This window comes from Psittacula echo, assembly GCF_963264785.1.
Source record: "Psittacula echo genome assembly, chromosome: 2".
NCBI classification, from domain to species: Eukaryota; Metazoa; Chordata; class Aves; order Psittaciformes; family Psittacidae; genus Psittacula; species Psittacula echo.
The window spans coordinates 1,484,624-1,510,907 of NC_137737.1; the positions used below are offsets into that span (position 1 = coordinate 1,484,624).

A 26,284-nucleotide genomic window follows, 5' to 3' on the forward strand; every position below is an offset into this window, starting at 1 on the left:
TGCAGCTTTCTCTAGACACATACTCTTTTCCAGAGCAAGCAGTGATGGTCTCAGGTGTCTGTTTGTTTCCTCAGCCTTCAAGAGAGCATCCTCCTTTAGCATCTTTTCATGACTCTTCTGGTTCCTCTTACTCTCACTTTGAAGCAATGTGGGTTTTTTTCCTTTCTTACAAAGGCTCTTTATTTTGGCTTTGGCAAAGCCTGTGAAAATGGAAGGCGTGTTGTCCTGGAGCTCTGCAGGTTCTGTCATTTCCAGTTGACTCCGTTAACCCATTTATTTCACAGGTAGCTTGTGCATTCACATTTTCCATGTAGGTCAGTTTTGACAACTCCCTGATGCTTGTAATGCCTCTGAAGCTGCATTGCAGTATAACTACAGCTTGAGCAGACAGTTTTCTTTTAACTAATACAAAGAAGAAACAAAGTGAGGTGAGCTTTGGCAAGCAGGGGCTGCTGACTGTGGGCTCATGATTTCATGCAGCCTTGGATGCCGAATCGCCAGGTTGTCACGTTTCAGCTGTTGGTACTCCATATGGGTGAACCAATGCCCTGGGGTGATTTCTTGTCATCTGCAGTCATGTTCAAGAACCTGAAATGAAGAGAAACTTGATTTTGGTTCCTCGGTTTTACTAGAGTAGAACTTTCTTTTAATATGCTGAAAACCGGCTTCCTTTGCCTCATGTTTAATTAAGTAATATCCTATTTGAAACAGCTACCTTGCAGACATGCTGTTTATCAGCAGCAAAGCCTAGATACATAAGCAAAGCAAACATGACTTTCTTCATGAAGTGCCACAAATTCTTTGACTTATGAACTGTTGATGGTTGTTTTGTTGCAGAGAAGAGGTCTGGTTTTAAAAGCAGATTTTTATATTTGCCCTCCCCTCTTTTTGGGCACCTGTAGATTTGACTTCCCTTGTCTGCCGGGTGTCTTCTTTCTCACATTTTCCCACCCTCGAGCCCTGGTTTGCTGGATCGCTTCTTGCCTCACCATGCTGCATTATGAATTCTAGTGCAAGTGGTGGGTTGGAAGAAGGGAACCATTTCTATTGGCAGCAGCTAAAATCTCACCTGTGAAGAAGCTCAGCCATTGTTTCATTGCCGTTTATAACTGTCAGTTGTAGAAAGCTAAAACTGCTTCTGCTTTGGGGGGAAATAATAGTACTTGAAAAAGGCTTTCTAGAATCTGTTGCAATATTCTTCTGAGTACTTCCCTGCTTTTAATGGCTTTTGTAAATTATTTAAATGGCATCTGTGACAGGAAGGATATACCAAGATTCTGTCCCCAGCCACTTAACATTCAAGATTTGCTCTAAGAAAGTTGATTGAATTGTCTTACCGTATCCGGAATGCTGAAATCTTATTGCTGTCGATGCAGTTGCTGATGGGCAAAGGCAGATTCATCGCTGGTAGACTTCCCTGTTGCTCTGTTTGTGAGGATCAGCTCTGTGACTCTTAACAGATGTTACTGCCATAATTTATGCTCCAAATGCAAGTTGTGAAATGGTGGAGCTTTGGCTGTCTTTCCCTTATAAACGTCTGTAAAATACGAAGTTGGACTTCTAGCAGGGTTTCACATGACACCGTCCTACGTGGAGCTGGAGCTGTGTGGGAGCAGCTGTGTAGCATGGTGCTGCTCCCACCCCTCCTCCTGATGGGTTTCATTTGGATGTTCTTGTGTGTTCATGGAAATGTTGGTTCATGTTTTGTAGTGTGCCGAAGACAGGAACTAGCCTGCATGAAAGCTTCTAAAATCAGACTTCAAATTAAAAGCATCTTGTAGTCTCCATTTTTGTGGTCGTCTGTAATGACATGGCAGAGCATCGTTACCCATCGGCAAGAGCACGGTTGCATCATGCCATTTGGAGTAGTTCAGGCTCTTCGGTTATTCCTGTAGTTTCCCTTCCATATCAAAGCAAAACCTGTGTATTAGAGGGCATCAAAGCCATTGCACGTTTGCATAAAGCTTGCAGGTGCTGTCTTGAGCATAACTGGTCATTGTGGAAGGATGAAAGAAGATGAAATACATTGTTTATCTCTTCTGACAAGCTGTTTACCCCTCTTCAGGTCACCAAAGATGGGATTGTATTTTTAAGCAAATCACAATCATTAGAATTTATAAAATGGAAAAGATTCCATGAAAAAAATGGTTCATCTGCTAAAAATAGAATATGCTCTGGGGCCTCGAACACCAGAAGGACGTAGAGACGTTGGAGCTAGGCCAGAGGAGGCCATGGAGATCCTGTGAGGGCTGAAGCCAGGCTGAGAGAGCTGGGCTGATTCAGCCTGGAGAAGAGAAGGCTCCTGAAGGGGAGACCTTAGAGCAGCTCCAGTGCCTAAAGGGGCTGCAGGAAACCTGGAGAGGGGCTTGGGACGAGGGCCTGTAGGGACAGGCCAAGGGGAATGGCTTGAACCTGCCAGAACAGGGGAGACTGAGATGAGCTCTTAGGCAGAAGCTCTTCCCTGTGAGGGTGCTGAGGCGCTGGCCCAGGGTGCCCAGAGAAGCTGTGGCTGCCCCATCCCTGGCAGTGTTCAAGGCCAGGTTGGACACAGGGGCTTGGAGCAAGCTGCTCCAGTGGAAGGGGTCCCTGCCCGTGGCAGGGGTTGGAGCTGGATGAGCTTTAAGGTCCCTTCAACACAAACCAGGCTGGGATTCTATGATTCTGTATGTAAGTGCTGAAAACCAGCATTTTTCTGTTGAATTTCTTTGGAATAACTCTTCGGGGCTACTAAATGCGCTAAATGCTCCTTTACATCAGAGAAGAAACATAATGTTGGCTATCTTTATTCTGATAAAGCAGTAAAGCAACTGCAGCTTCTGTTGGACTATTTGTATCAAGTAACTCTAAACACGTGGTCACTTTCTCAGCAATGCAGTTGACTGTCACAGGGCATGAGCATGAAATACTGTTTGTCTGGTAGGAAGCCAAGTAATTGTTAGTGAAGAATAGAAAAACCTCTGGTGATTTCTGCAAGAGTAATTTCTTTCTTATTTAATGAAGAACTAGGAAATAAAACATGCAGACAGCACACTGAGAACATTCAGTATTGGTTAGTGATCTTGGTCACTTCATGTATTTAATGAACTCTCTGACATAGAGTCATATGTCTAAGAACGTAAGTCATGGTTTTCAATTCAGGGCTCAGATTTTAGAAAACAGAATCCTATGAACAGTAGAAAACTGATTTTCAGAGTGATGTGGAAGCTAGAAGATGTGGTGTGATTCGTTATCAGGAGATGTAATATGTGAGTGAGGAAAGAGCAGTCTCCAGTAAGAGTTACATATAAAGCTGGAAGCTGGGTTGGGCTGGACTGCTTGTGGGTATTTGAGTAAGAATGGCAAAGGCTGAAAAGTTGGAGGAGGTTGGAAATATGCCACATGCTCAATGTGCCACAAGAATGAACAGTGAGAAATGCAACAGCAGTAGGACTTAAGGAGAACAACTCACTTCTATTGTCAGAGGCAAGAGATGCTTGAGTTTAAGTTGCTTAGTAAAAATCAAGTCAGAACAAGAGCCGATGGATAGAAATTGAACTGAAAAAAACCACCCAACCCAACATGTATTGAACACTTGCTACTTTGCTGTTAGTAGATTTTCTAACTGGTTCTTGTAGTGATTTGGAAATGAAGATGAAAGGTTTATGTAGCTCAGGTGAGACCAGCCTGAGTGAGTTAGTTTTTTTTCCTCTCCAGAGCACTGCTTTCCCCCTGTTTCTGTGATTGCGCTTCCTTGTTCCAGTTTTTTAATTGTTAATTCTCCATACTTAAATAGTCTCCAGAATAACATTAAAGCAGGTGAGTATAGTTACCGTGGTTTGCATACAGTTCTAGTGGTTGCTGGAGGCCTCTTGTGAGCCCCCCAGAAATGTGTTTGAAATATAAAAGAAGCTGAATGTGTTGGTTTAGTTGGTTTGTTCACAGAAGAAGAAATCTTGCTGTCCAAGGTTAATATCAAATGATGTGCCATGGGCCGTCTGTATGAAGATGCTGACTGTTGGCAGGTAACTGTTAACCCAGGTGGACAACTAAAGATATGCAATAGAAAGAAGCTTCTAAAAACTTGCTAGGGAAGCCTCTCAGCTGCAGCTCACCCTGCCCCAAAGATCTTGCAAACACAGGAGTGCAGAATCATAGAATCATAGAATAGTCAGGGTTGGAAAGGACCTTAAGATCATCCAGTTCCAACCCCCCTGCCATGGGCAGGGACACCTCACACTAAACCATGGCACCCAAGGCTCTGTCCAACCTGGCCTTGAACACCACCAGGGATGGAGCATTCACAACTTCCCTGGGCAACCCGTTCCAATGCCCCACCACCCTAACAGTAAAGAGCTTCTTACTTATACCCAATCTAAGAAGACATGAGCCTTACAACCAGACATGTTTATGCACTGTATTCATCATGCCCTTCTGAAATGCTGACTGCATCTGACCACAGAAAAAGTGAAATCTGTGATGGTAGTGACAAAATGCTTGTCAGCAAGCCCATCCCTTCTGCCTCAGGTGTCACCTCTGCTATCTTGAGCTTATAGCTTGAATATCTCTTTGGTCCTTGGCTGCTGCAGCCCGCCTTCCTGGCTGTCTCCAAGCTGTGCTTGCAGCCTGGGCTGGCTCATGTGTTGGACAGGATGAGCTTTGGAGCACAAGCCCTCCTGCTACTGGAGTCAGCCCGCAGGAGCTCTGGTTGCAGTGTTTCCTCAGCTGCTAATCTGTTTGCAGTCTCTCTAATCAGATTTCTCTTGTTGGTGCTGCAGAGACTTTGTGCTATGCCACTGTAATTGAGATGGCTGATGTGTTTCAGCTAGCTGGTGGATGAAATCAAGCCAGCTATTATAGTGGAGACAGGGGCTTGTCTGCGAAGTTTGAAACTCTTTTTGTTTCATGACTCTCGATGACTTGCATTAACCCAGGACACAGATTTCAAGGCAAGTTTTGAAGCTTTCAGAGCGCAGTCTCTAAATGAGCTATAATTTGTTGGGGATGAAGGGATTAGCGAGTTAGGTTTTTCTTTTCAAAGTGTGAGGCAGTGCAGCCCATTCTCCTCCCTCAGTGACAATATGTAGTTTGCACCCAAATTTAAGAGCAAATCTGTGTGACTGTTTTTTATTTAGCTAACAGCACTGATCTGAAAACTTGAACAGAAAGCATCATTTTCATACACTTTTCTCCTTAGTTCTCATGCCAGTGTGAATTGTCACAGAATGATGGAATGGTTTGGTTGGAAGGGACCTTAAAGCTCATCCAGTTCCAACCCCCTGCCACGAGCAGGGGCACCTTCCACTAGACCAAGTTACTCAAAGCCCTGTCATGTTGAAATAGCTTCTTTACAATAGAAAACTGAGCAAAAGGCTTGTGTTTAAAATCCTGTCATAAGTAGATCTGACACTCCTGTTTCTATAGAGCTGTAAATGGGGGAGAGTGGGGTGTGTGTGGTCTTTACTGTGGGAATTGTGACTGTATTGGCTTGGATTGTCATGGCACTAGTGTCTCCAGGTTCTTTAGTTCTTTAGCAAGGCTGACGTACTGTTACTCGTGAACAAATAACCAAAACTCAAAGAAAATCCAGTCCCCCTTCCCTGCCCCAACAACAACATTCCCAGGCAAACTGCATGGTTCTGAAACTCCATTTTAGCTCCTGTGGCTTTAGTAGTTAGACCAAACTAATCTCAAACTCTCTTCACCCCTGCCCTTCTTTTTCCCCTTCCCTTGATAATAAGACTCTCAAGTAATACTCGAAATAGCTCAGTCTGCTTTGGCATCATGCTAGGAAGTCATACCAGGAAGATAGCTTCTTTATAATATTGAATGTGGGGTAATACCATCTTTGTGTACTGTAATGGGAGCAATGGAGAAGCGCTAAATGCATTCAGTACCTAATGCAATCAGAACAGTGAATGTCTTTAGAATCCACCAGTGACAGTTGGATTTGGAGAGTCTTCCTTGAAACTGGCACAGATAATAGATTCTCAAAGCCTTAGAACGTAGTGAATGTTTTGAGGTATTACATTTCAAGAGTATTTGAAATTTAGTTCCAACTGCTTTGACGTTCAGTGTGATGCTCCTGATTTAACTGCAACTGTTCTGTTTTCTTCCAGGCGAATCCGGACTGGGAAAATCAACATTAATCAACTCATTATTCTTAACAGAACTGTATTCCCCAGAGTATCCAGGTCCTTCACACAGAATTAAAAAGACTGTCCAGGTATGTCTGGGGGGAAAAACTGCAGCTTGAACAATGTAACTTACAGTATAGTAATCTAAGGTGATACAGTTGTCACATAAGCACCTATATTTCAAATAAATTACGGCACATTGTGAACCACTAAGAAATACTCTGCGTGTTTTTCAGTGCCCTTAGCTATACAAAGCTTCCAGGTTCTGAAAGTTGTAGTGTATTGAGGTGACGGAGCCCTGAAGTACTTGTGCACTGCCTGTACTTTAGAAACCTCGTACGGGTGCAGTCCTGTTTGGAAATTGAATGTGTTATTATTTAATAAAGTATGGAGTATATCTGTAGAAATATGTAGATGTGCACTAAAACTCCTGACTGTTTAAGACAGGCTTCTAGAAACCAGGTATTAAAGGATATAGGTAATGCCTAAAGGATCAAACAAGAAGTCTGGAGAGGGGCTTTGGACAAGGGCCTGTAGGGCCAGGCCAAGGGGAATGGCTTTAACCTGCCAGAGGGGAGACTGAGATGAGCTCTTAGGCAGAAGCTTTTCCCTGTGAGGGTGCTGAGGCGCTGGCCCAGGGTGCCCAGAGAAGCTGTGGCTGCCCCATCCCTGGCAGTGTTCAAGGCCAGGTTGGACACAGGGGCTTGGAGCAAGCTGCTCCAGTGGAAGGTGTCCCTGCCCGTGGCAGGGGATGGAACTGGAGGAACTTTAAGGTCCTTTCCAGCCCAAAACCAGTGTGGGATTCTATGATTATGCAATTCAATTTATGTTCATTGAATTCTAGTTTAAATAAGTGAGAATTAGATTCCCTGTCTCTGGAAGATTGTATTTTATATTAATATAAAATATTAATAGAAATCATAGAATTTACATAAAATTTAACACAAAACCCACCGAGACATCCTTCACAGATAACTCGGTCCCACCCTGGCTAAGGGTGGATTAGGGTAAGAAAAATTAAACCAAAACTGTGTGTGTAGTTTCCCAATCTGAGTTAAGTGCTTTCATCTGTTAGGTGATGAGATGAGATGATCATCCGTTCATCCTGACCTTTTGAGTTCTTCAGAGGTGGTTTGGTTGTTTTTTCCTACTTCCACTGTGTGGGCTAAAGCCTGAGGGTGGCCAAGAGCTGTCAAACCTATTTTCAGTAGAGAACTGGGATTTATTATGACTTAGCAAATAATATGATTGGAATAAAATGTATTTAAAGCCCACCTTCCCCCTTAGAAACTACTGCTTGCTTTACCTGATGAGTATTCTTCTTTTGGAGTATACTTGTAGTGCAGCATTGCTTTTCCTTCAGTTCCTTGTTGTGATGAATGAAAAATCAAGGGTGCCATTTTAAGAAGGAAACTGAAACTATCTCATTTCAGTGTCACTGTCTTAAGTGAGGATAAAATTGTTTCCCCCTACACCCCTGAAAACTGTGTGTGCTGGCAATGTTGTATATGACGTGGAGATGATGCCAGTCAAATTTGAAATCCAGGAATTACCAGTGGGAGCTGCTGTTTGGATCCATGGGATTTGTGCTCTTTGCCATTTTAAACCTTTCTAAGGATATCAAGGGTTTTGTGGGGTAGAGATGAGCCAGACCACCAGAGCATCCTAAAATCTCCTTGGTAATAATTGCCTGCTCCTGTATGGTGGGAATAATTTACTGTTCAGGAATTGTACAAGAGACTCTTGCATAGATAAACACAAACTGTGGTTTGGGCTGGAAAATGGCCGCAGTTCAGAGCTTGGTGAGGCAGGTCCTGTGTATTAATTCCATGGAAAAGACAGAAAAGCAGTTAACCAATGACAGATGAATTCAAAGGAAACTTCTTCAGAAATAATGGGTATGAAATAGGTTTTCTCTGATGGTTGTTTGAGTGTCTGTAGTGGGGTATGGTCAAGTTGTTTAATCCATTAAAAGCAGCCAAGCTGTAACAAGCCTCATGTCTTGAATGCTGTGCAGGAGCTGCCAAGGAGACCTGGGTGACCCAGCTGGCTGGAGTGCATGGGAAAATGGCTGTTTGGAAGAGACTTTGATTAAAAAGCTTTAAATTCCAAGACTTGAACTAATGTTTTCCATGAATCCCTCAGGAATACTTGCAGATCAGATGATAGGATGCAGTTGGATGCTTAACTATGAATGACATTAGTTTACAGTGATATTCTGGATCTTTGCCAGATGCTGCTTTCTGTGCCTTTGACCATGTATGGACACATCAATTTAGGTTAGAAAAATGCAACTTTACAGAGGCAGCTTCTTCACCTACTGTCTCTTACTGGTGCTTTCTGCTGCTTACAATATATGTTGCATGTGGTCTGATTGTCCTTAACACAAGCATCTGACATTTAATTTGATAATTAATGTTTCTTTGATAGCAAGATGCCTCCATGAATGCATGAAGTGAATTGAAACCCTCCCCCTGCAGTAGGGTCTGCATTGTCTGCAGGGATTCAGTGAAGCAGGCCGTTTGTCAGAAGAGAACTTCACCAATTCAGCCATACTTAAAACTTCCAAGCATACAGGATCAGGAAAAATGTTTGGCGTGGCATTTCTGAGGCTCTCCTGACCTTCCTTTTCCTTTGTTATAAACACACATTCAAGATAATGTTTTATTAATTGCTTCTTTTGTAAAAGCATTCCACTGTGAGCGCTTAATCATTTAATGGCTCTTGCTGGGAATTTTTGTGCTGGAGAATAAAGCTGATACCTTGTAGCACTTGGCAAGAGTACAGCTCTTAACATTATCATCTCTAATATTCTGAAAGTGCTAGGAGTTTCTTATACTTGCAGAGAGTTTGGTTATAGGAGGGGCTGTGTGGTTACTGTATGCAAGATAGCGAAAAGAATGCGAGGAATCAGAAGTTAATCTCCTGTGTGCTAAAGCTTATGAATAGTAAACTCTTGGCCGAGTTGACTGTGTGGCTGGGGATTGCTGTCTTGAGTTCTGGCATTGATTATGTACAATAACATTTCTCTGTGGAACACTTGGGGTGGGAGGGAATTCACCACAATTAAAACATCAGTTTTTAAAGCACTGCATGTGTTCCTGGGTTCTCATGGCTTTGGACTGGACGTTTTTGAAGGACAGGAGTTGTGCAGTTAGTGAAAGGGTAACTTGGTGGTGTCTGAGGCAGGTGTGTGTGCATCATTATGTTTTTACTTATTTATTACTATTTTTTCTTCTTTAAAACCTTCCTAACATCACAGTAACTCCTGCTGAAGTAGGAGATTGAGTTGGGTAGCCTTGAAGTCCACCCCAACCTGGATTCTTCTGTGACTAGCATCTCTGTAGCCAGATGTTGGGGACTCTTGTATTATGAAGCTGCCTTACTGGGGCCCCCAACACAAGAGGGATGTGGACCTGATCAGAGAGCTGGAGCAGCTCTGCTCTGGAGCCAGGCTGAGAGAGCTGGGCTGGGGCAGCCTGGAGAAGAGAAGGCTCCTGAAGGGGAGACCTGAGAGCAGCTCCAGTGCCTAAAGGGGCTGCAGGAAAGCTGGAGAGAGGCTTTGGACAAGGGCCTGTAGGGCCAGGCCAAGGGGAATGGCTTTAACCTGCCAGAGGGGAGACTGAGATGAGCTCTTAGGCAGAAGCTCTTCCCTGTGAGGGTGCTGAGGCGCTGGCCCAGGGTGCCCAGAGAAGCTGTGGCTGCCCCATCCCTGGCAGTGTTCAAGGCCAGGTTGGACACAGTTGGAGCAACCTGCTCCAGTGGAAGGTGTCCCTGCCCGTGGCAGGGGTTGGAGCTGGAGGAGCTTTAAGGTCCCTTCAACATAAACCAGGCTGGGATTCTGGGATTCTTTTTTATCTTCTTGTTAGCTGAGGGTGCAGGTCAGGACAGCTGCATGCTGTGAACAGCCATAGTGCAGTTGAGTTATTTTTTGAGACCCATCAGTGAAAGGGATTGGTTTGGCTCAGATAAGATCCCTACTGATGAGTAGATTAAACTAGCATCCAGCACACTTGGAGGTTGAATACGGAGCTTTCTTTGCAGTCAAGTTACTGTTTTCTGTGGTTTTGTGTATTCTTTTCTGAATTAGAAGCAGTGTTCTGCTTGTGCAAGAGGTATTTATTTGGACTTTCTGGTGGAGTGTTAATTTATCTTGTAGATCTGCATTGCATCACATACCAGTGATTGCAGAGTGGTTACAGCCGTGTTCAGGTGTGGCTGTGAGAGAGTGTTTCATCTATAGAATTAGGGATGTGCAAGTGCTTAAGCAGCTTTGATACGATCTCTCAAATCTTGAGCTGGTCAAGAGACCATCCAGGTAGGATGTATTATCCAAGTTTCTCCTCTCTCTGAAAGTTCATTACTGAATATCCTTGCAGATGTTCACTTAGTTATATTTTTCTTTTCTCTCCCCAGTTAGGGTTCAGGAAGGTTAAGAAATGTTAAGCAATGAGCAGCAAGGTGGTATCAATGTCTGCCAACTCCTGTGGGGCTCTGAATAAATGGCTTGCGTGGTTGATTTCTTAAATCAATATTCAGAACAATGCATCAGTAGTGATTTAAGAAAAATTGTCTTAGTATCGGGGGGAAAAGCTAAGATTAGCTATGTGAGCAGTTGGCAAGAGCCAGCACTCTAACTTGAGTTTGTCATTTCTTACTGCCGTGGAGCAGGCTGACTCAATGACAGTGGTGTACGGTGCTTTTGCAGGCAGATACACCTGACATTGGCATTGTCAATTACTGAGATGTTAGAAGAAAGAAGTGGGTAGCAGTCCATTTGCTGTTTAGCCTGTATTTTCTGTTTGATGTGCTTGCTGCCAGCTGACTGAGCTGTGCTGCACATGGGTGGTCACAGCGTGAGACGCGTGTTCCCACACCCACATCTTGCATCATGCCTTGTGCTGATGCAGTTACCTTCTGAGCCAAGTTTCCATCGGTGACCTGGGCTAACAGGAACCGATCCATTACAGATCACATGAGGTCTAGCTTAGCAGATTGCACCTAGATTGTATTACTTTCCAATATCAATCTGTTTGTAACAGGAGGCCATTGCTTTCTGTCATTCTTTTCCCAAGCAGTATACTAGCTGAAGAATAAATTTATTCTTAAAAAAGCATTATCAGGGACTAGAAATGTACTGTCTGAGATGCTTCAGGGAAGGATTAGTTTTGAAAAATGTCATTTTCTTTGAGGTGACCAATGTTGACAATTTCATCAAGGATAACGCCTGGTTAGGGTTGTTCCTGCTTTGACAGGAGTTAAAATATAAAGCTATCCTATATGCCTACCTGGGTTCTTTTATCACTGACTATATAAATGATTGCCCATTTGTTCTTTAAAAAATAATTATTATCAAATTACTGGGATTTTATAAGCCAAACATGGAGCCAGTATCCCTCTGAAGCAGAAAAGTTAGCAATTCAGTGTCAGACTTCTTACTCCTTGAATGCTTTTCAGTGTTTATGATGGGTGACTAAATCGCTCAAAGTTTGATCTTTCCTTATTAATTTTACAGGTTGAGCAGTCAAAAGTTTTAATCAAAGAGGGTGGTGTTCAGTTACTACTTACAATAGTTGACACACCAGGATTTGGAGATGCTGTGGATAATAGTAATTGGTAAGATGTTCTTTGTCTGTTCTCCCACAATAATTGAGCTGTATTTTGTGTGTGTGAGATACGCCTTCTGACGTGTTCTTAAATGCAGCTTTGATCTTCAGGTAAAACATTAATGCTTTTAAACTTTTCTGTTAGCTAAAAACTTTTAACAACTGTAGTTCCAAGCACCTCTAGAACTTGATTGAAATGCTGTCAGCTTGTCCCATTAAAGTGAATGGAGCGTTTGGCTCTATCCACTCATGCAGTGTGCAGAGCAGAGTTCTGTGCTGTCACAAGATGTGACCAGTAAAGCATGTTCCTTTGGCTACTGTTTGTAAGTGTTCTATTTAATGCTATTACAGTGAAGGTAATTGTGTTTGAGAAGGTTTTTCAGTGAACTCAAGGATTGTATCTTCTGGGCTGTGTAACTCGGGTGTGTGTAGAGGAGCCGGTCACTTAAAATAGGCTGTGTTGAAGACTTTTAATTAAAAAACCAACCAAACCGAATCCCCCCCAGATGCACACAAGCCGTGGGGAGGTAGTGTACATCTCTTTCTTAGCAAAGACAGCCTTTTTTACATAAATGATATAACTTACAGGTTTTTATTCATGTAACCTCTGCAGTTGGCAGCCAGTTATCGACTACATTGACAGTAAATTTGAGGACTACCTGAACGCAGAATCTCGAGTGAACAGACGTCAGATGCCAGATAATAGAGTGCAGTGTTGTTTATACTTCATTGCTCCTTCAGGACATGGGTTTGTATTACTGTATTTTGTCTTTTCTCTGTCTTTTATCTCAGGTAATCATCCAGATTTGGCATTCTTAATTATGTAGAGTTCCAGATAGGATTTTCGTAGTGGCCTGCAGAGCATGCTTAATTTCAAAGATGAGCTTACTTTGGCTAGTCAAACATCAGCAAGCCAGACAAGCACTAAGTTGGAACACCAGGAAACAGGATTGCACAGTAATTGCTTAACATGAAAAATAATATTAGAACAATTAAAACCATCCAGGTGTTCACAAGTGCTCTGCCTATTTGTAACCTATGGTTTTGTTCCCATTAGAAGGAGAAACTGGTTTGCCCTTCGAGCCAGCAGGATTTTTCCTTTCCATTCTTCCTCCCTCCCTTTGACTAATGATAAATTGAAGTTTCCTGCATCTTTATAAGCATGCTTTAATTCACCTGGGGTGTAATGGTTTGTAAGTGACAATTCCAGTGTAGGCATTCTGGATGTTTGTTCAGTTATTATGCAGTTTTCCACCCCTGTTTAGCTTTTAACTTGATCAGACTTCTATCTAGTGGCAGAGAGAGAGAACTGCACTTCCAGGCTATATTAGACTCAGACTGACTAGATCTGAAGTTGGTTGGTTAGCATTTTATCACTGTTTTACAACTGGTAAAATTTGTCAGATACTCATGAGTTACAGCTTCAACTTTGGAAAGAAATCTTGGGGAGTGGGCAAGAGTTTTTCTTATGTAGCCTTGCCTTAATGAAACAGTTTCTGTTGTTGTCGTTAGCGTGTATGTTTGTGCTGTCATTTGTGCTCAAAATGCTTTTCAGTTTTAAATTCAAACACTTGAATCCTTCGCATACGCTGTTTTACGAGTGTGCAAAATCAAAACACTATTTAAGTGAAGGGAAGATGATTCATTGCTTGTTTTAGTCAATCTCTTTTTGAGGTAGCTTTGAGATTCTTCAAAATAACATTTGTCTTCCCCCCACACACCCTCCTTTTATCTGTTAACAATTTGTAAACCAGTGGGAAGTAGAAATTGTTTCTAGGGAACAATTAAGGCAATGCTTTAGATAAGTTTTGGTCACTAGATTCGTAAGGTTAAAAGCTGGAAAAGTGTGTTCCTTGTACAGGTATTCAGTATTACTTTGGGGCAGAGGAGGCATGTAAAGGTGAGCTAGGTTTCCTTAGTGTTTTTCAATTACCAGAGTAAATGCTTGGAGTTGGTCATCTATTGCAAGAAATGAATGGAGAATGGAGAAAATTGGTGCTGCTCTTAGCATTCCTCTCATCTTTGAGATACTCTTATCTGAAAGGACATTGCTAACTTTCTACCTGGTTTTTGTGGTGGTGCAGTCTTTGATCATGTTTCCTGTGCAGACAGTAGCACATGGGAGCTGTCAAGTGTGAATTAAAACATTCGTAAGGGAACTTACTTTCTGTTTGTTCTATGACTTTCATGCATTTGTAAAAGTCAGAGGGAAAGCACATGAAGGTGAATGGATAGCCAAACCAGTGCTCTTAATCTAGATGTGCATTAATGTTTGTTATTTAATGGAAACATGCTGAGAAGGTCGGTGGCTGGGAGGAAATGTTGAAGTGAAGTATGTGTTCTTTAACTTGTTTTTATTCTTTTATGTATGGTTTGGAGGAGAAGCTAAATTTGAGTACCAAATGAATCTGGTTTTAATGTCCCTAATCCTAATTTCTTTTATATGAGAAATAATCCTGTTAAATCCTTTAAATGAATCCTTTAAGCCTGGCTAAACTTACAATAATTCTGAAGCATTAATGCATCAAAACCTCTGTGGCTTTGCTTTAGCAACCAGGAAGTAGTGACCACTTTGATGTACATTGATGGTTTTATATCCCCATAGGGTGGGTGTTTTAGTTGTCATCCACTTTAACAATGGTCTTTTTATTCTATGGTGTGATTTAGAGATATTTCTACTTCATTTGTACACAGGCCAGTTTGCTGTCTTCTGCAACCTAATGTATAAAAATCTGAGCCCACTTTCAGGAAGAAGCATACAAAGGAACATGACTTTCAGAAACCGAAACAGTGTCTGTGAACAGAGCGTGATGCACAACTGTAAACTCTTACCAGCCAGAACAGTCTTCCACCTAATGACATGAGCTTTACTACCTTTGCAGGAAGTTCTTATCACTTGCTTAAATGGGTGTAGTTTCAGCTAGCAGAAGTCTTGTGACTATTATTAATACTAACGATATATTCCTCTGGGATTATGCAATGCTAGGGGATTTCCTATAGCAGTTGTAGGTAGCCTTTTGAATTTCATTCAAGCATCTATCATTCATAAATCAGTGTCTTAAGAGTAATTGTCAGGACAAACCTCAACTCATTTGTACATTCTTGTTTCATGAACATAAATTGCAAAGTTCTAATGCTGTCTTTCAGACTTAAACCTTTGGATATAGAGTTTATGAAGCGCCTGCATGAAAAAGTGAATATCATTCCACTTATTGCCAAAGCAGACACACTTACACCGGAGGAATGCCAACAGTTTAAAAAACAGGTGAGCTGAAAGATTGATATTTACAGCATGGGATAATTTGGCAAGTTGATCCCTGTGGAAATGGTGAGATTTAACTTCTTGCATGCAAAGTTTAAACCCTGCAGCAATGACTTGAGACAGCAAAGCAAAGTAATTTATATCTCTAGATTTAATTATATTTCTTGGTGAAATAATCTTGTTTCTCTCCTCAGGGGAAGAGGTTTGAAGTGTAGTATGATTCTTGGCAAGTGAAATAATTCACTGTTGAGATAAAAATCAGGAAGGGAGGAAGGGAGCTGTCAAGATTTAGGTGCCTAACAGAAGTTGTGTGTTAAAGGGAAAAAAAAAGGGTGGTTTTAGCAGTATCATGGTATTACTGATTGTATTGTGGTATTCACGTGATCAGAGTAGAATATTTAGGATTGTTGTTTGTAGTCTTGATTTAAGCCTAAAGGCTCAGTCCCATCTTACAGTCTTGATTCAAATCTTACAGTCTTGATTTAAGACTAAAAATTAAAGGATGTTTTCTGCCTTGGAGGAACATAAGCAAGGTGCTATAGCTCTGAAGTCTGTTTTGGTTGCAGTTCATGGGGTGTTTTGATGTAAAGGGGGAAAAAATGGTAGAATACAGAATACCTCTGAATTTATAAGCAGCTTTATCGATGAGTTGATGTTAAACAGGGGAGACTTTCCCAAATCAAACTTTGAAAACAAGCCCTTGCATAAACTGGAAGGTTATACTTCTGTAAGATTGCAAACTCATGAAGCAGAAATACTCCCCAGGGCTTTGCAGTGCAGCTCTCAGCTAAATGGTCTGATTGTTTTCCATTCTCAAACTCTGGAGAACTCATCAGCTTGGCTTTAAAAAAACCCCTCAGACAAATAGAGCCCCAAATCAGTGCAGTCTCATTCTTGAGGATGCTGTCAGTTATTCTCACATTCTTATGGGTGCTTGCAGATATTTTTCAACACAGCTAACTGCTCACGTCAGTCCATCAGTTACAAGCTCTATTACAATAGTCAGGAGATCCCGCTTTGAGCAACTGATGCTGAGGTGAGCTGGAAACAGAACAGCATAGGAGCGAGAGCAGTCACTAATGTGGGAACTCAAAGGGCTGAAGTACGCCTGCAGTTATCTATTCAAACTGAGGGGTTTTGAGGGACTGAATTGCCAGATGAGTCCGAGGATTTAGGCTGTATGGGATTAGTTTTTGCATGGGCAGGTTGAATTCTCAGTAATGAAAACCTGTTTGTCCTGCTGTAGAAAACTGACATTCATTTTTGCTGGCTTGTATTATGGATGGTATTCTGTTAGCTCTGAGGCTCTGGCTCTGATCCTGTCTTCTGCCTAAGGAGAGATGGCTACAGTATGAGTCCTTCGGGGTCTGCTAATGGTGCGACATATCTTACTGACAATCTTATATATCAAGCAAAAGGAGGGAGAATCCAACAGCATCAAGAAATGGAGTTATTACAAAGTATGCATTTCTCAAATAACATTTTTGGTTTTAGATAATGAAAGAAATCCAAGAACACAAAATTAAAATATATGAATTCCCTGAAACGGATGATGAAGAAGAAAATAAGATTGTTAAAAAGATAAAGGTAAATCATTTTCTTTGGAAAGAACTGTGGAGGGGGTGGGGGAAGTGAGTGAAAAGCGTCTTGTCCTTAATGAGGAGCCCACCAAAATGTTCAGAAGATAACAAATCAGATGTAAAGCTGTTCTAAGAGTCAGTGTTCCTCAGCAGAGGCAGTAAAGGACAGTCCTTTAAGGGGTAAAGTTCGCTATGAGAGGACTGGATCACACGTTCATTAATAAACCCTTAAAAGGTCACTTTCTTTTTATTCCATCCCTATTTGACTTCTAGCCACCTACCATAGTTTGTTTGATTCTGAGCTTTGAAAAAGGCAAGGGTTGTCTTTCAGAGATGTGCGTGGCACAGAGTACGTGCATTACAGTTAATAGCTGTCTGACTAATTGATATACTGAAGCCTTAATGGAGATGAATGACTAAAGAAAATCAAAAGGACTGTCAGGCTCTTGGAAGGGATTTACTTTGTTTACTCGTGGTTTTAGGCTGTTCTTCTGTGTTGGAGTCCATCTTGTGTATGTTTCTTGAGCCTTGCTTCTGTTTGTTCAGTAGCTTTAACAGCCTGTAAAAGTTTTTAATTCTTTGTTGCTGTGGGAATCGCCGAGGATAGATAAACACAGCAGCACAAATGGAAGCGCTTCTGGAACGAAGCCCAAAAAAAAAAGGCAGAATAAAAGCAAGGACAAAAGTCCAAAATACATAGCATTGTACACAGTTCCTTTCAGCTACTTGAAGCTGCCCTTGGCTCCTTTGTTGCTTCTTACACTGGAGGGATTTTTGGTTCAGCTGAAAACAAGAATTTGTAATTCTTTGCCAAACCTTTGCAAACTGGGAACAAGAGGCGCTCAAAGTCCTTATAGCCAGTGGGAATATGAATTGATAAATAATTACTGTGCAGTTGAGTAAATAGGAAATGGTTTGCCTGTTGCTTAGCTTACTAAGTAACAGTAATGTCTGTTTCTTAACTAGATTTACAGAATGCAAGAGTATCAGGAATTTCAAAAGGGGGTGTGTGTATTTCTGTCATTAAACTAGGCAGAGGTCAGTAAACAAAACTGTTCTTGCCCGTTGGGTAAGCTCCACTGCAGCGTTCTAGCACCAAACTGTGTGTGTCAAGTTTATCCATGGGCATGCTTTCATTATCTTCTGGCAGTAGAAATGTTGATTTTTAAAGTAATGCTTTATCTTGTAGGACCGTTTACCTCTTGCTGTGGTAGGTAGTAATACGATCATTGAAGTCAATGGTAAGAGAGTGAGAGGAAGGCAGTACCCATGGGGTGTTGCAGAAGGTAAGGCTTCTCGTGATGCTTTTTCTTTATCCTTTTAAAACTTATTAGAATTGAGTCTGTATTTGAAATGTTCAAAATGCTTAATTTGAATGTGCTTTGCTCTGGAAAGTTGCTGAATATATGGTTTTGTTATTCTGACAGTCTGGGAACAAGGTAAAGCTTCAGCAATGTGTAACTTTGCAAGCAGATTCTTGCTGAAGCCTCAGTGAGGAATGGTAAAGCCTGTAGTAACTTACTGCAGTTGATGAAGCTTATGTTACACTATTTGCTAGCATTCTTTTAATTGTCTTCATATAAAAACTATGTTTCTTAAATTCTTCTTTCTAGAATATTCACATTATAAATGTTAACTTGATCGGCTTGGATAGCATAAACTCAGTTTAAAGTTTCTGGAAGAATTTGGGGATTTTTTTCTCCAGACTTCTGAACCTTAATTACTAGGATGTAGCAACAGGAAGATAACCTGGGAATGAATTGAATACTTATTTTAAATTAAAACTTACTTAAAACTCAACTCCTACTCTTACTAGAGGCCTGACAATAACTGCCTGTTGTTCTGGCAGCCATCACTTGTGCTTTAATGCTGCTCACTGATTTCAGTTGGCACATTGCATTAAACCATTTTACCATCCTACCAAAGGATACACCATGCTGTATAGTGAAACAATCACTATTAAACTGGTTTTTTTTCATGATCGTTAAACAACTTCTTTGCAGTATGCATGTATTTAAAAGAAGATGTTTTGTTTTCTGACAATCTCTGCCTTCCAAGGGCACTGGGGTATAAATTTGATGCAGTGTAAAATAGACAAAAAGAAGCCCAGCTCAACCAGCAAGCAGTGTATGGACCAATGCTTTAAAGAGAAATGCTGTAGCACTTTGAAGTGTGTGTCTGGCAGGAAATGAGGTTTGGCAGGAAGTAAAAACCAGCTGTGCCAGAAAGGATCAAGCTTTATTTCAGGCTCTTGCGTTGGCATTTTGGAGAGGTACAAAATGCTGCTGCTTTTCTTTATTTTAAAACAAACTTCACAAATGTTTCATGTTCATGCGATTGTGCAACTTTTGGAAGTAGCCTAACTAAAGGGAACCTCTTTAGGTGCTTTTGAGTCTGTCAGCTAAGGACAGAATACTCAGAGATGATGCTGCTTTGGCACTGTGACTTCGTGTACTGTCTGAGCAGAGCTTACTAGCTTATGTAAAACCATGGGGTAAAATATTGCCGGAGTGCAGATGCAAGATGGACACACGAAGAGGCTGCGTGCTTTCTCGTTCTGTAGGATTCACTGAACTTACTTGGGTTATTTTAATTTCTTCATCCTGTTTTAGTTCCTCCTTCCCATGAAAACGTCCATCTCTACTTCAGGGGCACATTGGCACCTGCCTCATGCCTTTATTCTGTGTCGGCCAAGGGCTTTCTGTGTTGTCTTCTCTGCATGCCAGAGGGGTGGACATTTTTCTTCAGGGTTGTCTCATTGACTATCAGGGAAATGCCACTCAGCATCAGTCTCTTCTGCAGCAATGGATGATAGGCATAGTGGCATCTAATGACAGCTGCATCAAATGAAATGTACAACCTTCCTGTACTTAAAGAGCTAAATCCACATAAAAATTAAAGTGAAGACTTTTGAAACCCATTTGGCAGGGCAGGGAAAACAGGTTGTGTTAAGCCTGTCGTCTGGAGGTTTGGATATAGCTGAATCTAGACTGGCATCTTCAGTTAGTGTCTGATCCTTATACAACTGTGCTGGCAGGGCCTCCAGAGGTCCTCCAAAGTTAGTTAAACAGGCAAAACTATGTCTGTTGCAGTAGCTTATTCTGCTGCACTGACTTGTAGCTCAGTTTGCCAGTATGGCTTAGGGGAGCATAGTAACTTTGCTGGTAGGATACATTGATCTAGTTATATTGTCAGTGCCCCCCCTATGGTTAACATGCATCCTGTTCGAGCAAGGAGAGACTAGAAGTAATCTGTTGTTGGAGTGAACATAGGCAGTGGGTGACATCTGAAAGCCTTAGCTCTGTCTAAGGCCTGGTTGGCATCTCAAAAAAACATTACCTCTCTTTGCAGTTGAAAATGGTGAACACTGTGACTTCACAATTCTGAGGAACATGTTGATAAGGTAAGTAACATAACAGGTAACATTTTCTAGTATGTCTGAGAGGTTGGGAAGTCATATGTTGGAGGAAAAGGGTTTGAGCTGGTGAGTTGGTATTAATCCTCATATTTTATACTTTATCTTGTTTAACCACACGTTTAGCATGTGGTGGTGGTGGTGATTTTTCTTTTAACAGCTCTCTTTACATTCTGAGTACTTGTTCTTGTTGAAAATTGTGATGAACCATAGGAACCCAAGTTGATAGAAACTAGCAAGTTTTGGCTTGCTTGTTGTTGCCTGACATGCTTTGATGCACCTACTACAGTAGTAATACGCAGTTTTCGTACCTGCTCTACAAATCCTTGCAAGTTTATCCACAGAACTCAGTTTTTCCAAAGATTGGATCTATAAGTGAATGTTTGGAATATTGCGAACAGGAGATAGTTCAGTGCAAAACTAATCTGGTGTTTCTGTGACTATGTTGTCCTTGACAGCTCCAAATGGCAGAATGACGACACTGTGGGAAATGGGACATTAGTGGGGGGATGTAATTGAATTAAGTCAATCTGCACATTGAACATGGAATGATGTTTTTCAGTGTATTTGTGCACTAAGCTGATAAGTGACTCTTATTGACAGAACTCATATGCAGGACCTGAAGGATGTCACTAACAATGTACATTATGAGAACTACAGAAGCAGAAAACTGGCAGCTGTTACATACAACGGTGTTGACAACAACAAAAACAAAGGGCAGCTAACAAAGTAAGTTCTTGTGAAGGTTATATTGCACTTGAATCTTTTTGCTCTGGTTTTTGGTCACTTGGTTGGTTTTGTGTATGTGTGGTGGGCTTTTTCTACTGTATTTTAGGGGGAAGGGGGGTGTTGTTTGTATTTCTCTTCCAGTCAGTTGCCTCTTCACTGTGTTCTGGTCTGTTTTTAGACAGTATACTCCTGTTCAGGCAGTATACTCCTGTTTCCTTATGGCTTATTTTTTTTCTGTTCACTAGCATTCACACTAGTTTAACTGAACATGTTAAATAACTGGGGTTTAGTTAAATTCAGTTCTAAAGAGAATCCTTGTTCATTAGTGTTGCTGGTTTTGTTTATATACTGCTTTTGGGATTATTGCTTTTTTTGGCACGAATGCTCAATAGTAAGTGTCAGGGATGATTTTGACAAGAATGGGTTAATATCTGTTTAGAAATTTGGAAAATCCAGCCCTGCTACTGTCATCTTTGAAGTGCTGCCCCGGTTAATTATTTCTATGGTTGCTTATCATGGCAGGGAAATGATTACAACATCTTTATCTTTTGTGAGAGGAGAGTTGCAATGCAGAGGGTTTTTGGTTTGTTTCTTCTTTATTTTAACCCTAATATGTCATTTTAATTGCCTTTGACAGCAAGTCGTTTGCCAACCTGGTGAAGTTATTGGAAAATTTTAAAGTAGGCTCTACTGTGTTCTGCATTATATGCTGCTGCTTGAGAATAGCTACACTTTTAAATTGAAGTACTTTTCCTGCTCTGCATGGATCAACTGTATCAACAATAATTAGTGATGAAATAATAGTTAGTGATACTCTTTTCTGTATACAAATTTCCCAACCAAAATATTCTGTTCAGCTAACCATATGCCAAATTACAGCTGTTCTTCCTGAAAGAGATCCTTGAAATTAGATGGGAGCATCTGCTATTCCCATCAATATGATACCCACAAAGCCATTTTCTGTACAGGAGTGTCTATTCTACATTGTCTTAATGCTTTGAAAGTGACTGTGAAGGAATGATTGAAGTGGACCCAATTTAGTTTCGTCCAGTGTGAGCCTGCACAAGACTTCCCTGCTTAGCATTGACAAGAAATACAATAGTACTTGACAGGTACATCAACTCCTCAGAAGTGTACTTAAACTTACATAAAGTTTGTAGTGAGCTCAGGTGTTAAAAAGAATAGTTTTTATATATGTATATCCGTAATATTGAGGTTACTTCTCACTGTCATGTTTCATGCCATCTCATTTTTAGTGGTAACACTTTGGCCATTTCTTCTTTTGTGCATGCTTAGTTTAGTGTTGGCCTGCAGCTACAAACTTAGTCCACATAAGGATTAGTTATTCCGCATTCAGCTTAAAAAGAGCAGTGCAGTGAGTTGTTTTTTTTAATGACCTTTTGTTCCCATATTGCAAACATAGCAAGATGCATTTCTGTTTAAATTTATACCAGACGGTTTCAAAACCAGTTTCGTGTCCTTCATTCTCTTTCCTTCCCCTCAAACCTTCCATCAGTTGCTGAAAGCATTGCTGAGATTTCCTTTTCAGCTATAATTTACACTAAAAGGTCTGGAATTCCTCTTTCTGAAGCATTTTCTGCCATCTCAGATCACTGTGCTATCCCACCTGAATATTTCCAGGTAACTGTGCCTTTTGGAACACTTCTCTTCATAAGAAGTATATTGGTCAGAACACTGCATTGCTGAAGCTCAGAGGTGAATAAATACAACTGGAGCTTTTAGCTGCCAGCTCTTCTTCTTTTTTTCCAGAGAAGATATAAATGATCACAGCTTGTTTGATTCAGCCACTTGAAAGGTGGCCAAATCTATTGCAAACTTGAAAGAAATACTTTGAACCTTTTCCTTAAAGCTTGTTCCTCCAAACGTGGGGTGACTTGATAAGTAAATACATAAGACTGAGCACATACACTGGTTATGAAGCAGCTCAAGCTATTCTTGTCTTGTTACCTTATCCATATGTGGAGTTGCAGCAATTTTCTTGGCTTCAGTTCTGAATCTAGCATGGTTGAAGCAGCACAGCAGGAATTTTCCTAACCACCATGTGTCTTTCTGGAAATTAACTGAAGAGGGAAGAACAAATAGTAACAGTTTATCTGTACATCCCCATAGGAATTTTATGCTTGCCTGCTTTCCTTTTGCATGAAGTGTCTGTGTCTCAAAATGGGGCAATATTTGACTTGACCTCTGGAAATTTGATTGTTTCAAAGGAGGCAGATCCTCTATGAGAACAGAGACATGCTCTGATGCTATCTGGTGGTATTGCAAGCATTCTGCTAAAGGCAGATACAACCTCTGGCTCTGGAAACTCCTGAGCTGCTGTTATTTTGTAAGCTGGAAGGGTAGATGTAAGACGAGATGTACATACAGTGATTCTTGCACTTTTCCAGAAGCGTCTCTTACTGGCAGCTGTTGACCTCTTGTACCTTTAAAACAGCTGTATTTTTACGATCTTAGCAAATCTTTGTTTTCATGCAACTGTTCGCATATTTCTCTGCACAAAAATACAAGCATGAAAACAAACGGAAGGATGTGCTACGAGGGTTGTTAATACCGTGGAGATGAATTGAAGCAGTTTTTTCTGTCCAGTTGCTAATTTTCTTTCTGATTTGTCTCCTTTGATTTGGTGAAACTTGCAGTTATCTCTTCTACGAGTAACTTGTTAACCTAAGAGCAATCCAAAGCAGGTATTTCCCATAGTTATGTAACTTCTTTTGTTTTTTAGGTTTAGTATCTGATTTCATCAAATTTTCAACATCCGAACCATTAAGACAAAAAAATGTCAAGGGTAACCTTCACATACATGAGTAACTTGTCTCTTCAAGCTAGGTGGTAATTATAATTTCATGCATGTGTTACGTGACATGTGGGCAAATTGGCATTTACTCTGAAATGTAAATTTTTTAATTGTAGAAATCTTTTCCATTTGCTGCATGAAGCTGCTGTCTTCAGTGAGCTTAATGGGAAAACCTTATTTTATTGGAAGTCATATTGTACAATGTAAAGATGAGCCATATCCATCTACTAAGCTATTCAATAACCTGTCACACAGGATGACAAAATGCACAATGCATAGGGCCTTCTTGTGTTGTTTAAGTTAAGCAGTTAGAAGGATGTTCAGCCTGGAGAAGAGAAGGCTCCAGGGAGGCCTTAGAGCAGCTCCCGGTGCCTGAAAGGGCTACAAGAAACCTGGAGAGGGGCTTTGGACAAGGGCCTGTAGGGCCAGGCCAAGGGGAATGGCTTTAACCTGCCAGAGGGGAGACTGAGATGAGCTCTTAGGCAGAAGCTCTTCCCTGTGAGGGTGCTGAGGCGCTGGCCCAGGGTGCCCAGAGAAGCTGTGGCTGCCCCATCCCTGGCAGTGTTCAAGGCCAGGTTGGACACAGGGGCTTGGAGCAAGCTGCTCCAGTGGAAGGTGTCCCTGCCCGTGGCAGTAACTAAATGAGCTTTAAGGTCCCCTCCAACCAAGCCCGTCTGGGATTCTGTATTCCTTTACCTATATTCTGAGCAAATTCTGTGAAATGATTCTGATGTTAAGCCCATCTGACTATATGGTGAGACTTCTCATCAGAATCTTCAGGCTTCCCTTCCCTCCCCTTCGCTCCTCTCCCTTAGTGTTAATGAAATGCTAACACAAGGCGTTCTCAGGTTAAGCATCATGGTCTAGGGAAGTGCCACTGCAGCCAAGCCTTCTGCAGACCTCTGCTGGCCACTGAATCAGAGTGCTCTTTTTGTAGCACCAGAACATGCATGGGTTTTAACAGAATGTCGTATAGTAGATGATAATTTTAATATTATTATATTTAATGTTATCATAATATTATATTTTGACGATACCTTAAATGAACAGGTAAATCTTAATACAACATTGGTTTCCAAAAACTTGTTTAGAGCAAGTGGTTGTTCATGCCACTAAAAGATTTAACATCACTTTAAAAGCACGTGTTGTATTCTAGGGAAACTCTTCCTGGAAGTACCTGCACATCAAACCTGCGTTAATATTTACATGGGGTAGTGATTTACTAACTGAATTTGAAATAAATATAACAAGCTTTAACTAACAATCTTTCCATTTACTATGGACAAATTGACTTTTGGGGGAGCACATAATTAGCTTTAGGAATCTGTTACCAATGAGTTGGGTTTGTAAAGTACTGATTTTTGGTTTGTGGTTTGATTTAAGCCTGCTAAGCTAAGCCTCTGTATTTTTTGTTTTTTAGATTTGACACAGTTGAAGGCATGTAAGTGGTCATTTAAATTTTTCCAAAAACCTTAAAGAACAGATTTCTAAACACAACAAAGGTTTCACTGTTTAATGCTTCAGATTTCAAACAGTTTCCTGTTATCCCGCTCTTGGAATTGATTTCCCCACCCCTTGACACCCCCGTAGCATTAAAGCTGTGCTAATGTAATCTTTAGGAATTTGTAATTACTTTCAGTGACAAATCTCTCTGTAAAAACCCATCCTCTAGAAGCTTTTTAGTTGAGCTTCATGACAACTTTGGTCTAATTTCAACACTAAGTAGAAGTGCGTAAATGATGAAATACCCCCAGTTTCTCCATAGCTCCATCACCTTTATATAGATGCTTATAAGGAATTAGTGGAATTTTCCTCCTTACCTGTAAATGTACAACTCTGTTGTATTGTGGAATTAGTTATTTTAATCTTTTCTGACCATGCTTTTATCTTATTGCTGGTTTGCAGAGGTTCCGCTTTGCACGTATCTAGAATAATGTTTAATTTCTGCAGGTTAACTCGGCTGTTTTAACATGCATCCGGTTAAATCAAGTAGAAGGTTTACATCTTTGGGTTTTTGCCTTCAGCTCTCTTTGTTCAAATCCCATGTGTAATTTTATCCTGAAGGTACAGGATGATGTGCTTTTACCCACGTCACATACGTAAGACCTAGCAAAACCCAGTTTGACCTATGTTGTGAAACTCTCAGCTGTAAATGCCCGCTTTTTACTCAGGTTTTCTGTGCAGACTGAATTTTACCACTTGGTCACATACAGCTCACAAGGCTGAGAGAGTTGGGGTTGTTCAGCCTGGGGAAGAGGAGACTTCAGGGAGACCATATTGTGGCCTTTCAGTACTTAAAAGGGACCTGTAAGAAACATGGGGAGAGACTTTTTAGCAGGGCCTGTTGCGACAGGGTGATGGTTTTAAACTAAAAGAGGGGAGATTCAGGCTGGATGTAAGGAAGATCTTTACAATGAGGGTGATAGAACTCTGGCACAGGTTGCCCAGAGAGGTGGTGGATGCCCTGTCCCTGGAGACTTTGAAGGCCAGGCTGGATGTGGTCCTGAGAAACCTGATCTAATGGAAGATGTCCCTGCTCATTGCAGGGGAGTTGGACAAGGTGACCTTTGAAGCTCCCTTCCAACCCAAACTCTTCTGTGATTCCTTGACATCCCTGTTAGGTTATTAGGTTGCCAGTAGAAGTACATTCACGGTCTTTCAAGTCTGTAGGAACTGCAGCAATGGTTCCTCAGTATTCAGGTCTACTACCTAGGTTAATTTTTGAAGAGCAGATACACTTGAGAACTTTCCACTTCTGAAAGGC

At 41.1% G+C, this 26,284-nt stretch overlaps 1 protein-coding gene across 1 annotated transcript in view; it reads left to right on the plus strand.

Moving 5' to 3' along the window:
- Positions 1-26,284, plus strand: part of SEPTIN7 (septin 7) — a 54,464-nt gene that overhangs the window by 23,083 nt on the left and 5,097 nt on the right. Inside the window, exons 3-10 of the mRNA XM_080611745.1 lie at positions 6,096-6,202; positions 11,629-11,729; positions 12,333-12,467; positions 14,867-14,984; positions 16,476-16,568; positions 17,751-17,847; positions 19,913-19,964; positions 20,580-20,705. Coding sequence (XP_080467871.1) covers positions 6,096-6,202; positions 11,629-11,729; positions 12,333-12,467; positions 14,867-14,984; positions 16,476-16,568; positions 17,751-17,847; positions 19,913-19,964; positions 20,580-20,705 — 829 coding nt within the window. The remainder of the gene's footprint in view (positions 1-6,095; positions 6,203-11,628; positions 11,730-12,332; positions 12,468-14,866; positions 14,985-16,475; positions 16,569-17,750; positions 17,848-19,912; positions 19,965-20,579; positions 20,706-26,284) is intronic.